Source organism: Parasteatoda tepidariorum, chromosome 1 (assembly GCF_982258835.1).
Source record: "Parasteatoda tepidariorum strain Cologne lab strain chromosome 1, Ptep-v5.0, whole genome shotgun sequence".
In the NCBI taxonomy this organism is placed as follows: domain Eukaryota; kingdom Metazoa; phylum Arthropoda; class Arachnida; order Araneae; family Theridiidae; genus Parasteatoda; species Parasteatoda tepidariorum.
In genome coordinates, this window is record NC_141755.1 from 112,326,026 (window position 1) to 112,341,591 (window position 15,566).

The 15,566-nt window shown below is 30.4% G+C and overlaps 1 protein-coding gene across 1 annotated transcript in view; it reads left to right on the forward strand.

Moving 5' to 3' along the window:
• Positions 1–12,132, forward strand: part of Atg7 (Autophagy-related 7) — a 44,391-nt gene extending 32,259 nt beyond the window's left edge. The window contains exons 14-18 of the mRNA XM_016066305.4: positions 136–291; positions 3,341–3,456; positions 4,937–5,102; positions 7,294–7,413; positions 11,882–12,132. Of these exons, the coding sequence (XP_015921791.1) occupies positions 136–291; positions 3,341–3,456; positions 4,937–5,102; positions 7,294–7,413; positions 11,882–11,914 (591 nt within the window). The 3' untranslated portion in view covers positions 11,915–12,132. The remainder of the gene's footprint in view (positions 1–135; positions 292–3,340; positions 3,457–4,936; positions 5,103–7,293; positions 7,414–11,881) is intronic.
• Positions 12,133–15,566: the final 3,434 nt, after the last annotated feature.

Consider the following 15,566-nt stretch of genomic DNA (forward strand, 5'->3'; position numbering starts at 1 on the left):
TATTTTTAATCAAAAGTGATCATTATGTTCCGACTTGTAACGTTGAAGTAGTTGCAAAAATTAAGAATAAAATTTCCACTCTTTTGAATATTTTCAACCAATTGATTTTATTACAGTTAAGTATTGTTGTTTCAGCTTGTGATTAATGCTGCCCTTGGATTTGATACATTTCTTGTAATGAGGCATGGCTTAAAGCTTCCAAATACTTCTGGCGGTGATATTGGCTCAAAGATAATTGAAGGCTATGACCTTGGCTGTTACTTTTGCAATGATATTGTCGCTCCAGGAAATGTAAGTATCTATCTGTGTGTAAGTTTCAGGGTTGTAGTAGCCCCATCTATCATCGCTGATTTTATCAATAGTTTATGTAATCTGTAATTTTTTTTATGTTTTTAAATTTTTTTTATGTTTTAAAGTTTCTCTAAACTGTAAACAGTGACTGACATTATTAAAAGTAGTGAATGTTACATTATGAACTGTATGAGTGGTAGTGCTGAATTTAAAAAGTTTGTTCTTGATTACCTCTTATTATTTCAAGTCTGTGGGGTTTGGAAACTAGTGGCTTGTATAGCCTACCGATATAACAACACTGCTTATATTTAAGTTCAAATAAGAGTGTTTCTGTATACTTAAATTGACACTATGTTATTTTTTGATGTTTAAAAATTCAAATTAATTTAAGCAACAAATTAGTTGATAGAATCGATCACGGGCAGCCGTTAATCTACACATTACCTAGGTAAAATGGGGAAAACTCTTGATTCCTCTCTTTAACAGATAACCTTCGTTAATCGACAAGCCACACCAGGATAATACAGGGAATTTAAAAAATCACCCAAAATAACACTGAATTTTGATTCTTTCTTTACAAACTGAGAAAATACAGGGAATTTTGTTTCTTATTTTCGTTTTTTAAAAAATGTTGATTACTTAAAATATTACCTATGGGATATTTAAGCATGATATTTCATTAGCTATAGATTATTTAAGTATGTTCAGCCATTCCTTTTTCCAGCAATTAAAACCAATAACTATACTTAGCCCAATATAGCTCACACATGATAACACATTAATTGTTGTGTTTCCTCTTAATATATTGTGTATAATATGTACTGAGAAAACGCAGGGAATTTTTTTCCAGATTAGGCATCCCTTAAATGGTAAAAAATTGAAAAGTATTGTACTCATTTTGTAATAACTGTTTTTTTTAGCATTTAATTACTTTATAAAATTGAGTTTGTGCTTACTTTTGAGACTTAAATTTTTCTTCATGTCCCATAAAAAGATAAACCAAAATAATTCTACTTGAAACAGTTTACAGCGAAGATAAGAAAAATATATTTTAACTTAAACTTAAGGCAAAATTATCACAAGTGAAATATTTACGCAAAGGGGAATTAAATGGTGGGGGAGGAGCTAAAGTTTTATTCTGTCAGCATCATCCTGTGAAATAAAGAGTTCATCAAGGTGATTAAGATAGTTTTGGTTATAGTTAAGAGTTTGACGCTCATTACAAATTGAATTTTAAAAAAACTTTCTTTAATGTAGATAATTCGAACGTAATGGGTATTAAACCAAATACAGTTTGAAACAAAAGTTTTTATAGCACTTCAGGTTTTTTTTAAAAATATGCACATAAAATGTTGCAATTTTTAAGGTTTTCTTGCTAAAAAATGTGAGGTTACAAAACTAATGTGTTTTTATTCTTAGATTTGAATATTTCTGGAAAATAGTGTCATTTTTGACAATGTGCATGTTCCTGACGTTCTTAAAATGCTGAAGTGCGTGTTGTCTATTTCTGCTCATTGTGCAGTTAAAAGTGTCTCTCCTATTTTTAGTACAGATTCTCATTTTCTATAAAAATAAAAAAAAAGGTTTTATTTTTTGTATTGAATTCTACACTCAATTCGAGATTACTTGAACTGCACTTGTTTTATTATCAGGAATTATTAAGCATTTTATTATCAGGAATGGATCCCCCATCTAGTTCCCATTAAAATATTACAGGCTCTGATATTTTTGCTGAATAAAATGTTGTCATTATTATATCAAAATAATGTCACCTAAAGTATTTTAAACGTAAATAAATAAATTTATTATGCATTATATAAGGAAGCAATTATTTCTATAAATATAAATAAGTAAAATTAATGTATCGAAGTAAATATAATTTTACATTTTTAATATTATCTAAGCAGTTACTAAATTACATATCTGCCAACTTTTAATCCCTTCCATTATGATTTTCCCCAGTGATATTAAAATGGAATAAATATTTCAATTTTAAGCAAAAAAATACGTTGTATTTGAAAAAGTTTAAGCTGCCTACTATGATAGTAACACATATTAATATATATGCTTATTTTTTTTCAGAATAGTGGTGATAAAAATCATTTAAAAATTTAATTAATAAAAGGAAAAATAGTATATATTTGCTACCACTTTAAATACAGTAGAGCCTCGATTAACCGAGCTTCGATTAACCGAGGTTTCTGTTAACCGAGGCAAAAACGAAGTCTAAATTTTTTTTTCTCCTCTTCAAAATGAGCTTGGAAGAAATTATACACATATTAGTCCGTTGTCCGTGTTACAGGCACTTATTCCCCACAAAAGCACTCAACTTCCATGAAATATTACACCCTGAGAAGACAACATCCATGAATGCTTTGTTAACAGTGGTCATGTGACTTGTAAGTTTAATCATGTAAATTTTAAAAATACAATATTTTCTTGAGATTTGTGATATTTTTGAAAATGCGTCTTTCGATATTTAACTAAGTATAGTTAAAAAAAATTCCATTTTACTTTTCAAAATTTACTACTAGAGTTGATTTCCTTTTAAGTCTTTTTAACTGTGAAACATAAGTTCATATATGTTGATTTTTATCATTTAAAAAACGTTCTATTGTTTTTTACTTTAAAAGTAGTTAAATTCGCTAGCACGGAAGGTTTTTATACATGGTTCCTATTAACCGAGATTTCCGATATCCGAGGTACTAGCGGTCCCAATTAGCTCGGATAATCAAGGTCTTACTGTATAAAAATAAAATTTTACGCCAAATGCGTAAAAGTTGGCAGGTATGAAATTATCATTTGCAGAGCAAAGTGGGGACCCCGCTTCAATTTTCTGTTTCCTGTATTGACATGTTTTTTTTTTATGATTCTATTATTGACTATCGGTATGATGGATGACACATTCTTACTGACCCTCTTTTAATTAAGCTATATTTCTACACAGAAACCAAACTTTTTAAATTGTTAAAGTTTTCTTTTTTTTAAAAAAAAGAAAGCAATATGTTGTTTCACGTCATGCATGTTTCTAATGATTGACTTTTTGCAGAGTCTTCAAGACAGAACCTTGGATCAACAGTGTACTGTTACCAGACCGGGGGTCTCTTATTTGGCTGCTGCTTTGGCTGTCGAACTCATGGTTTCTGTTTTACAACATCCAAAAGGGTAAAATTTATTCTGAAAAAGCATTGTTGTTGTTGATTTGACGCAGTAGCGTGGGTGCCACTCTTCGTTCCCGGGGGACTGAAATCAGTCAGTGGGAAAATTAAGTGGATTGAGTACTGTCTCTTAATCCTATCAAATAATGAAACTGATTGACACAAATTCAGAAAAGGACATAATAAGAAAACAACTTTTAAAATAAGTCAAAATGGAAAAATTGTTAAAAGCAACTAAAACCAAATTTGTCTTATTTTAATAATTAAGAAAGTTTGAAACACAAGTCAGGTGAAAAACGAAGAATTTTAAAAATATATGCTGTTAGCAAAGCAGCACTTCATCAGGGAACACGCTATCGGCCAACGTACAGAAGCCTTTCTGTGGTCAGTGAAAAAACTAAAAACTGACTGTGTCCCGAGGCCCCATAATGGATAAACGAAATAAGAATAAGCAGTTAAGGCCCACATAAATAGGCCTATGCAGTGAAATGTAGGATTTTTTGTCCCTAAAGCATATAGATGGCAGCACTTTTTTAAAATTTTACTCTGAATGTTTTTCCTTTTTTTAAAAAAATCAAGGGGCCAGCAATTGATTTATTTCATAAAGTTTTTAAAGATTTGGCAATTCATATTTTATATTGATTTGGTTATTCTAACTTTAACTTTATATCTTATTTATTTTTCTTATAAGCGGGCATTTTATCATTAGATCTTACTCTATGTACGTTTGGATTGCGTATGTATTTCATTAATTTTTCATTACATTTACAATTTATTGCTAATATAGTGCATGGTGCGTAGCGTTTTTAAAAAGTGCTTAAAGGTGCTTATTTCCGATTTTCGTTTTTAAAAGCCATTAAAGGTGCTTTTTTCATTAGAATATTTTTAAAAAGTGCTTAATTTTCCCTTTTCGAAAATGAGATTTTTTTTCTTTACCATGTCGTTTGTCGCCACGTATTATGCAAAAGCATGCTTTTTACATTGTTCTATTCAATGTTTTCACAATTTGTTTCAACCAGAATTCAGTTCGACCTACCGTCGGTACTTAGCGTATGAAAGCACCAATCATTTTACATGTTTGATGAAATATTTGCGAGTACGCATGTGCGTCTACTGAGCTGAGTTCGATGAGATTATTGCCTTCTCATATGCAATTCTGCTGCATTTTGCAAGATATTCTCCATTTTAGGCTTTTTTTTTCCACCCTCTGAAATCGAACCCAAAGATGTCTCAATCTTTTTATGGTGGCTAATGTAATCAAGAAAAGAGTGCTTTGTCAAAAACTAGTTGTTTTATAATGATCCTGTAAAGTTTTTGAAAATAAGTTTGCATTTTGTTAATGCTTAAAAATATTTTTTGAGTGCTTAAAAAAGTACTTAAAAGGTGCTTATTTTTTATTGAAAGATTTGGCTACTGTTCATGTAGAATGGTGTTGTTAATGTAGAGATTATTTTGTTCATGCATGATGGTTGTTTCTGTATATGTAGGGGACATGTTGCTGCCAGCACCATTGATATCCCGAACACTTTTGATCCAGAGCTGTCGACTGACCTCGGATTGGTTCCGCATCAAATCCGAGGATACCTGGACAGATTTCAAAACACGTTGCTTACCAGTAAAGCATTTGACTGTTGTACAGCCTGTTCTAATAAGGTGATGTGTATTTATATAATTATCTACATTCATTCTCATACTATGGGTCGTAGTTTTCTTCCTTTACACTGAGACTAAAATTCTAAAAAAAATAATTTTTTAAATATATTTTTTAAACATTGTACTCTTTCTGTTTCGCATCCATCCTTTTTTTTTTTGTTTCTGCTCTAATAATGATGATCCTCCTTGTAGCAGAATAGTTTCGAGCAATTTGCGAAAAATTTCTCAAATGCTAACATCTTTCTGCAAGATATTTTTAATAATGACAAACACATATCAGGGTTCTGTTTAGAAGAAATTTGGGTCCGTTAACGAACCCTTCACAAAATAATATATCTTTTAATCGGACCCTTCACAAATTTGTTTATCTTCTTTATTGTTTTATTAATCGAATAAACCCTTCCCGGGGCGGGGGGAGTTTAAGACAAAGGGGAATAAAAAGTTATTATTTAGATTATATTCGTAGTATATTTATAGTTATTTATATATTATTCGTGCATAAATATTATTATATCTTATTAGCATTCAATGTAACTTCTGTTGAAAGATTGAATTTAAAGTGTTTTAACTGTTTATTTTTTTAATATAAATCATGAGTAGGGGATATAATTCATGAGAAGGGTAGTACCAGCTCTTAATGGAATAGATCAGCATTACCAACATTGAACAGAAGATTCATGTATTTGCTGTTTTTATTTTCATTTGTATAAAGTCAATCCTGGATCTCTATTTTGTTGATGAAACTACTGTTTGGGATATAATTATTTTCTTAATGTAAATTATTCATTATTGAAATTTTGCCCACCCGTTATTTAAACTAAAATTATTCAGAACCTGTTGGGCTATGCAATTGTTTAGCATAAGTTTTAGGTTTACTAAAATGTTGTGTTGAATATTGGCACGTATTCCCTAGCAAAATTAGCTGAGAATCTATAACTGGGTCCTGAGTAATAACTAAGAAATGAAAATTTGCCCTTCTCAAATATATGTATGCAATGGGAAGAAATAGGATCCATTTCAATAAACACTCCTACCCAACTTTTACTCAAGACTTTAAGGATTCATCGTGGGTTTAAAAATGTTTCACAGTAGTTAACAATTTAGCTCTTGTGTAACAATTGTCTAACAATGTAAACAGTTTAGCTCTTTAAAGACTAGGTGGCCCGAAGTGATCTAGACCACTTAACGGCCTTCTCGGGTCCATTGGGGCCACTGAAGGGTGCATGGGTAGTAGCGATTTGGATGGGATAAACTGCTTGACAGTGATGTATAGAAACTCATTAAAAGGAAAAAGGTGTGCAAATTTCACGCTTCATTTAGGAACATTTCCCCCTGTGGTAAACAAATGTGTTCGTTACTTTGAGAAAGTTGATTTTTTAACACATTTTTTAGATTAAATATTATTATCTTTGTATGATATAGGCATTTAAAAATCAGTTTTAAGAAAAAATAATCCCAAACTTAAAAAAATTAATAAAAAATAAATAAATATTTAATTATAAAGGAGATATGGAAAAAAAATATAAAAATCTTATTTACTTTATTCCCGCTTTTAAACATTTAACCAGAAAAACGTCTTAAAGGGGGGGGAATAAGTGATGTTCACAAGCCGATTGAATGCCAACAAGTTCAACTTTCAAGAAGAGCACGTCTTTGATTTATTAGTGACGTGGGGGAGACTTGCCTACTGTGAAGCAAATAAATGACCAAAGAGAACACCAGACAAAATGGGTGAGTTCATTTGCAATTGAATTAACGGTGGTAAATTTTCCTCTGCTTGGGTTGTTAAGGGAGAGAAAAATCATTCATTTCTGGGTTTCCTGATCTTGAGTACAGGGATTTTATTTTTATTTGCATAGTTAAATGTCATCAAAAAGAGAAATAACTGTATAGATATTTATTCTACTTTCTTTAATATTAATTTAATGAAACTCAACTTAAATTTAGATAACATAAAGTTTTTATGTATATGTAATTTTTTAAGGACCTTATATATGCAACGTGTATATTAGATGAAGCAAAATTTATATAGTAAAAATCTCTGTCTTATTGCTTTGAGGTCGCAGAAAAATTTGGATGTATGAAGGTGGTGTTCACTTTGTGAATTCAGCTACCAGATGATAATGAATTTGCTTTGCGGGCCATTTTTATTTTTCATGTACATACATGAATATTTCATTCGTTAATTTAGGTTATAGAGGAATACAATAAAGAAGGATTTAGCTTTCTTCTCAAAGTGTTGAATGATCCCTGTCACCTGGAAGAAATCACTGGATTAACTAAATTGATGACTACCATTAGCATGGATGAGGTAATTTTATCTAATTTTTCGCAGTCATTAAAATGTATGACTTAAATTTTAGAAAATCAAATTTAAACCAAATAATAGGATTTTTTTTTAATATATCGTGATTAGGACTGGGCGATATTAGAAATTATATATCGTGATATATCGTCAGTTTTGCATCGCGATATAGCGATGTATCGCGATATAGTATTTTTGAATTTCATTTACTTTAAGGCACAGAAAGTCAGATTTCTATCAAGACTTCATACGCATATTGATTTAAATCAATTTATAAATTTGAAAATATATATGTTTTGCTAAAGAAAGATATTAAATAAATTGACAAAGATGTACAAATCTTACTTAAAATATTTATTGAAAAAATGTGTGTAGATACAGAATGAAATATTTGCACTTCTTTATCGTTTATAAGGTATAAGCAGTCTTAATTTAAGTTAACCCTTAAAACACCCTTAATGAAAAAAAATATTGTTATTAAACAAAAGCTGATTTTAAAATTTCAAAATATATTTTAATTAAAATAAAAGTTAGATTGACTAAAAGCCGAAGTTTAAAATTAAAAATGTTCGAATTTTAAACTAAAAAGTAAACATAAGAATTGTAATAATTTCTTAAAATTTTCGTTCTCTGAAAGATTTCTCAGTTTAAAAATAAAAAGGGAATTTTATAAAGATATCTAGCTGAATTTATTGAAAGAAAATTTAAAAAATTAAAAAAAAAGTTTGTTAAGAAATTCATTATACACTTAAAACAAAGTGTTAAAAATATTTTTTTTTTTTTTAAAAAAAAGAAACTTTTTTTAACAAATCAATATTTGCTTGTACTATTATGCGTAAATAATTACAGAATTATTAAGTTCGATCGTAATGTTCAAATTCTTAATAAAGAAGTAAACACAAGTTTTGTTATATTTTCTAAAAATGATCACGCAAATAACAAAAGATTTCTTAGTTTAAAAATAAAAAAATAAATAAAAGTGAAATTTATCAATATATTTACCTAACAGCATAGGAACAAAATTTAAAAAATAAGTTCGTTAAAAAATTATTTGTATGCTTAAAACAAAGAGCTAAATAAATTTTAGAAAAAAAATGCTTCTTAAACACTATTTTTATTATTATTTCATATAAATAATTAAATTAAATTAAATAATGAACGAACGAAAAACAAAGTAAGGCAAAGTTTCTTAATTAAATTCTTAAAAATAGAAACAAAAGAATTGTGATATTCGGTAATATATTTAGCTAATTAACTAATAATATAAAACGAAAATTAAAAAAAAATAATGATTTTACTCTCTAATAAAACGAAGTAGTAATTGATAAAAAAAAAAAGAAATGAATAAAATTCGCAAACTTTTCAAATTCTTTTGAACAAATAAAGTTTATTGACTTATGTCCAAAAAATAAGTTTTGTTTTAACTTTATTTCTAAAAATAAAAACAACTCAAGATTTATAAATTTAAAATCAGTAATAGAAGCTCATTAAATTATTAGAAGTTTTATCCGAAAGGTTTTTAATAAATTAAAAGAAAGTAAAAAAATAACCTAACAAATTTATTTACTTTGTAATTTAATTCCTTATTAGTGCCTTAAATTAGATTTCCGATAATTTTCACATTTAAAAATATAAAAAAAGTTTTGTCAGAAAATAAATAAAAAACTTATCTAATTAATGAAGAAACTTTTCTTCATAAATTCTTTTCAATAATAGATTGCGTTCAGAACAAGGTTACGACGGCGATCACGAAGTTAATCCCATTGAAAATAATCTACAAGAAACGATTTCAAATCGCGAAGGTGCAAAAACGAACATGTGATATAACGATATAAAGTCTCAAAAGTGATTCTGATTCTACCGCTCATCAGTCAAGGCCGTTTCAACATAACGAAACAATATCGTCTTCCACAGCGCGAGTTGGCATCGGAACGTAAGAGAAAGTCCTTGCGTGTATCGCTATATCGTTATATCGTCTTCTTCACTCGACGGCTTAAATCAGTTTTCAGATGCATCGCTTGGAATGAAAGTTGCTGTATCGGTTTGCCGATATAGGCGTTAAATCGATATGTCGCGATACATCGATTTATAGCCCAGTCCTAATCGTGATACTAAAAAAAATTGGATTTAAAAAAAGAAACGTTTCTTGTCTTGGAGAGGATATATTTTTGCTATCCTTACTAGCTGATGACTGTATTGTATAAGAAAAAAAAATTGAAAAGAAATTCTGATCAAAATGAAAGAGCTCTTTAACTGCTTTCTTTACCAATTTTTTTGGGGGAAAAAATCATATTTTTTTATTTCATTAATCAATACAAGAAACTAAAACAAAACATAATACACAAGCTCTAAGTTGACATTTTATATGTTTATGTGTACGTTATGTGTATGTTATCAGGGGTCTGTCAAGGCCGAATTTACTACCGTTTAGCGGTACCTTCACAAATTCAACTTTAGGAAAAACGGCAGTTTCACAAATTCAATTTTAGGAGAAACGGTAGTTTCACAAAATACTTTTTCTTAAAATTTTATTTTTGTATCCCTTAAGAAACCATAAGTCCATATTTTTGTGTTGATTTTTTAACATATTTTTTAATTTTTCACAAATGATATCTAAATTTTCACAAAATAGGTACCTCTCAGAAAACCCTAGACAGACCCCTGGTTATGTGTATGTTATGTTTATATGTTATGTGTATGTTATGTTTATCTGACAGCTACGAAACAAGGTGACCCCACGACAAGTGCTTGGAATATTTCTTCCCTAAGCCAAAGTACATAAGAGGTTTACTACCTGTCTGAGCTTCAATGCTTAGATTCAACGGGAGTAGCCAAAGTAAGCTCCCAAGAGAAGCCATGGGAATGATCCTGAAACAGCCCGACAAGGGCTACACAGACCATTTTTTGTAGTCTGTTAAGACTAAACCTGAAGGATATCATCCTAGTCCTAAACCACCAGACAATATCGCCATATGTGACAACAGGAGCGGCAATGGCTCGGAGGATTGAGCATTCGCCTTCCAATGAGGTGAACTCTGGCTGGTCGATACGAATTCCACATCTGGCTTGCACCGACCACGGTGCTGATGTGAAATATGCTTAGTGGTAGATGGATCATGGGTTAGAGTCCTGTTGCCGTCAGACTAACCGTGGGAGGTTCTCATGGTCTTCCTCCCCATGTAACACAAATGCGGGTTAGTTCCATCAAAAAGTCCTCCATGAAGGCCCTTGTCTTCTAGACTGGGTTCAAAATGATAAGGCTACATAATTTAACATCTGTAGTCGTAAACCCAAAAATTGGGTCGACTGTTCAACGACGATTATAAAATGGGACTTATAATCATTGCATCCAGTAAACTATTTTGGGGGATAATCCCCAGGTATCTCGCAACATTTCTGCAAAACCAGAATATTTTCTTGGCCCTGTGGGTACAATATCCTGGATGATAACCCCTAGAAACTTGACTTTCTCAGTGAGTTCCAACCTATAATCAAGGAAATACAAATTTTCTCTAGATTAAGACTCCTTTTCGTCGTGAAGGCAGCAAGACTAATCTTGGAAGGGTTAACAGATTCAGAGCACCATGTAGCTATTTCTAAAAGTGCACCAGTCATGATTTCAGTGACTGTTTTGCTATACATGCCTTTGACAACAATAGCAACATCAGCACAGGGTGATTTATGGGACTTAAAAGATTTTCCATGGGAGATCGCCATCTTCGGACAATTAAAACTAGTAAATTTAGACTAATATAGGCCACTCAAGAGTATAGGGATTGTGTGTTTATTTTTAATATATTATGTACAGGGAATTTTTTTTCTCCAGATTTGAGTGCCAACCCTTTATCAGTATGCATTTTATTTTCTAAACTGATGGATTGTCTTTGTACATTTTATATAATAAAATTTTAATGTGTATTAACTTTATTTTTAATGTCCTATTATGTACTTTTGAATTTATTACACTGACTAAAAATTGTGTAGCAACTACTTGAAAAACTGCAATTAAAAAAAAATTTCATCTCAAACCAATCGAAATCTTTAATAATAATAATCTATATCGATTAACGAAGTATCACAATCATTATTGATAACTATAATAATTAAATATGACTAAATCCTGATAATTATCGATAACAAAAAGGTAATATATCATGAATATTGTTATAATTATTGAATATGATATTGTGAGGGTTGATAAATTATAATTGGATTTCCGAAATGTAAACATAATATAATTGAGTTAAATTGGAAAAATAATACAATATATTGGTGAAATATCAATATTTTTTTATAGTACAATGTGATAATAAAATCAGTTATAGAGACCAATCTTCATGTGGGTTTAAAATCAGAAAAGTAGTCGCTTAAATAGTGGTCTATATCTTATAAATATCCTCAGAACGTTACCACATGAAAACAATTTATTGTTGATCTAAAAATATAAATTAAAAAACTGGAGTTTAATTTTTAGGTTCTGGAGCTCAGTGATGATGATTCTGCCTGATGATAGAAGTATAACTGATTTACACTACTATTCTGTGATTTTCAGTGAAGCACTCTTGGGATTTTCATTTCACTCTTTGCATATTTATTATTTTGGGCCCACTCACTTTGCAATATTCAATGTTCCTTTTTTTTTTTAAAGGCTATTTTTTATTTATTAAAAATATTGTACATTTTGGATGGTTTATTTATAATTTAATAAAATGATTCTAAGATATAGTTTTTATGTTCGTCTATTTAATTAAATTGAAGCGTTCATTTTTATACCCTTTCCAAAATGTGGGATTATACTACCGATATTTCATTTTTAAGAATATGAAGGTGTTTGGCAGTTCTGAATGAATATGTTACACAATTTGTTGGGTCCACAAAAGCAATTTAAGTTTTATAAGTTAACTAAAGTTAATCTTAAGTTTTAAGACATTATTTCTATGTACTTTTATATTGTGCTTTTTTTTTTAAATGTAGTTTACATTATTGTCAAACTTTAAATAAACTGATGATTTTCTTAAAAAACACAGAGAGAGAGAAAATTACTGTGCTCCCCTCAGAAAATTTTTTTGCATTACACTGAATGTGTTGATCTGCATTATTGTATAATAATATCTAATATATTTTATCTAATGCAAGTAATAAAAGAAATGATTTTCTAAGATTCCGACCGATTTGAAGCCGTCAAATCTTTATAGAATTTATTCCAATAGTAGCATCATAGTGGTTTTTTTGGAGGGAAAGTCTACTGTAGACCAAATACACTCAGACAAAACCTCGGAAAGACAAAAGAATACGGAATTGATTCTTACCACTTGTTTGTCGATTTTAAGGCAGCTTATGATTGTATCAACAGAAGTAAGCTATTTGAGGCCTATGTGTGAACTTGGAATCCCTCCCAAACATACCAATCTTGTCAAAATGACATTACGAAATGCAGAGTTAAACTCATGTCTGACGTATCAGAAGTATTCTATACCGAGAGAGGTCTCAGACAAGGAGACTGTCTTGCATTTTATTTAATATTGCCCTTGAAAAAGTTGTAAGAGATTCATGGATCAACACTAGAGGCACTATTCTGCAGAGATCTATACAACTACGCTGATGACATTGATATAGTTGGATGAACAATGCAGGATGTGGTGGAGACGTTTACTGCCCTTGAGAAAGCTGCCAAGGATATGGGTCTAGCAGTAAACGAAGAAAAAACAAAATTTATGGTAGTAAACTCTAGAGTACATCAGTCACTGAGAATTGGGGATTATACCTTTGAAGGAGTTATCCAGCTCAAGTATCTGGGTATGCTTGTTACCAACAGAATTGAGATAAGGGTTGAATTAATGAACAGACTTTGGTCTGAGGAACCAATTAAAATCGAAATTATTCTCCATTGGTACGAAAGTAAATCTATACAAAACCTTAATCAGACCAATTATTCTATACAGTAGCGAGACCTGGGCAAATAATAAAACAGAGGAAAATGGACTACTCATTTTTGAAAGAAAAATCCTCCGGTCAATTTTTGGAGCAATTAAGGGAAATAATATATGGAGAAGTTTATATAATCATGAGACATACAATAAATATAGATAACCTAATATTTTGAGGGTTATTAAGGCCCACAGGATCAGATGGCTGGGGCACATTTTTCGAAGTGAAGAGTTGAACCTAGTTAAAAAGCTTACTTTTTCAAGATGGTTGGACAGTGTTGAGAAGGACTTAAAATTTTGGGAATAAACAGGTGGAAAAATCTTGCTCAAAGCCTGGAGGCAGCTAATTGAGAAATCCTTGGCCTGCACTAGGCTGTAATGCTGACGAAGAAGAAAGCAAACTAATATTTTTACAACTATTTAATGTTTTATCCTTGTACGCTTTCTTGCAAAACGAACTAGTTTCTTTCCAATCTTTTTTTCTACAGTGCATTAATCTTATTACGGTAAATAAAATGTATAATGTAAATTTGCAATGCAATTTATAAATATGATATACAGTTAAATAAATATTTGCTTTTTAAGATTATAATAAAACGAAGAGTGTTTCTCTTATAACCATTTGTGCTTGCATCCTGAAATTTGGACAGTAAGCCAAAGACAATTTCAGCCCCCCCCCCAACCCCGATCCAAAAAAATTCTTGAAAAATTTAAATTAAATCGTTTTGAAGAGACATTTAAAAGATGGAATATTCTCATTGGTTTAGAGCCATTGATATAAATAAAAGACAGGCTTTAAAGATGTTTGCTTGCTCATTCACCAGAAAAGTATTTTATTGAAAGTAATTATTTTTGATTCCTTATATCAGATAAACAGGGTAGCGGGCAACTTCACTAGATTAGTAATATTAAATTACTGTTTTAATAATTTCTTATGTTTTTTTTTCTTCTTTCTAATGTTGAATTTTATGTTCATTCATATATAATTAATGCTTATAATTTTTTTTATAAAACTAAATAATTTTAAAATGAAGAGATTAATTAATTAAAAAAAATTATATACCGAAAAGCAAAATTATTGTTGAAATAGTACTTAATCGTACAGAAGAAAAGTAAACAATCAAATTATTGAAGTTACGGAGTGAGTCATCTTTTATTTAATGGTTACAGGAGACAATCATAAAATGCAGGAGTCTTGGCAGGATTGCTAGAACTCAATGCTTCAAGATTAATGAGAATAAATATGTTTGTGACAAAGGAATACATAACAAACATATATTATTTTATTTTTTAACCGTCATTGAAGAGCGAAACCAATTTTATGGGTTTACGACTACTGATGTTCAACTTCTTGTCATTTTGAACCCAATCCAGAAGACAAGGGAACTCCTGGATCAAGTAGTGGGAGAAATTTGCCTTTGTGGAGGACTTTATCAAGCATTTGAGTTACATGGAGAGGGGAACCTCCCACGGTTAGCCTGACGACAAAGGGACTAACCCGTGATCCGTCTACCACTGAGGATACTTCCCGTCAGCACTGTGGTCGGTGCAAGCTGGATGCGCAATGCGCGTCGACCAGTCATCGCTGAGATTTGAACCTGGGTTTACCTCATTGGAAGACGAACGCACCATCTCCTGAGCTGTCACGGCTTGACTTAAACAATTAACACTCATTGAATATTTTATCACTTTTTTATTTTATTTCTTCAACAAATACGGAGAAATTTGAGAATATATAGGTAAACAGGAGATAGTCGTAAAATACAGGAGTCTTCGTTAAAAAAACAGGAGACTTGGCAGGTATGAGTAAATATCTTTAAAACCAACCAACCATAAAAGCAGATCTAAGTTTCACATCAGCTAAACTTTTCACTAAGCCATTCTAAGTTAAGAATATCTTAACTTATTCACAAGCTGTGTTATGAAACTTCTGGTGTGCTTCATATTTTAACGGGGCGTATCTTAAAAACTGCTGTTTTAAAGGAAAGATTTCTCCAATTTAAGTAACATTATATAAGTAATATCAATAGCATTGCTTAATTCTTTCAATTAAAGTAATACAGATGTCTGAAAGTAAAAACAGACCCAAGCTTTATTTTAATTTTTTTAAAATTAAAAATGACTTAAGATTTATTGGTTTAAGAATAAGAATAAAAAAGTAACAAAATATTTTACATACATGCATTAAAGGGAAGAAAAACGAAAGTAAAAAATAAATGTTCACTCTAGTAA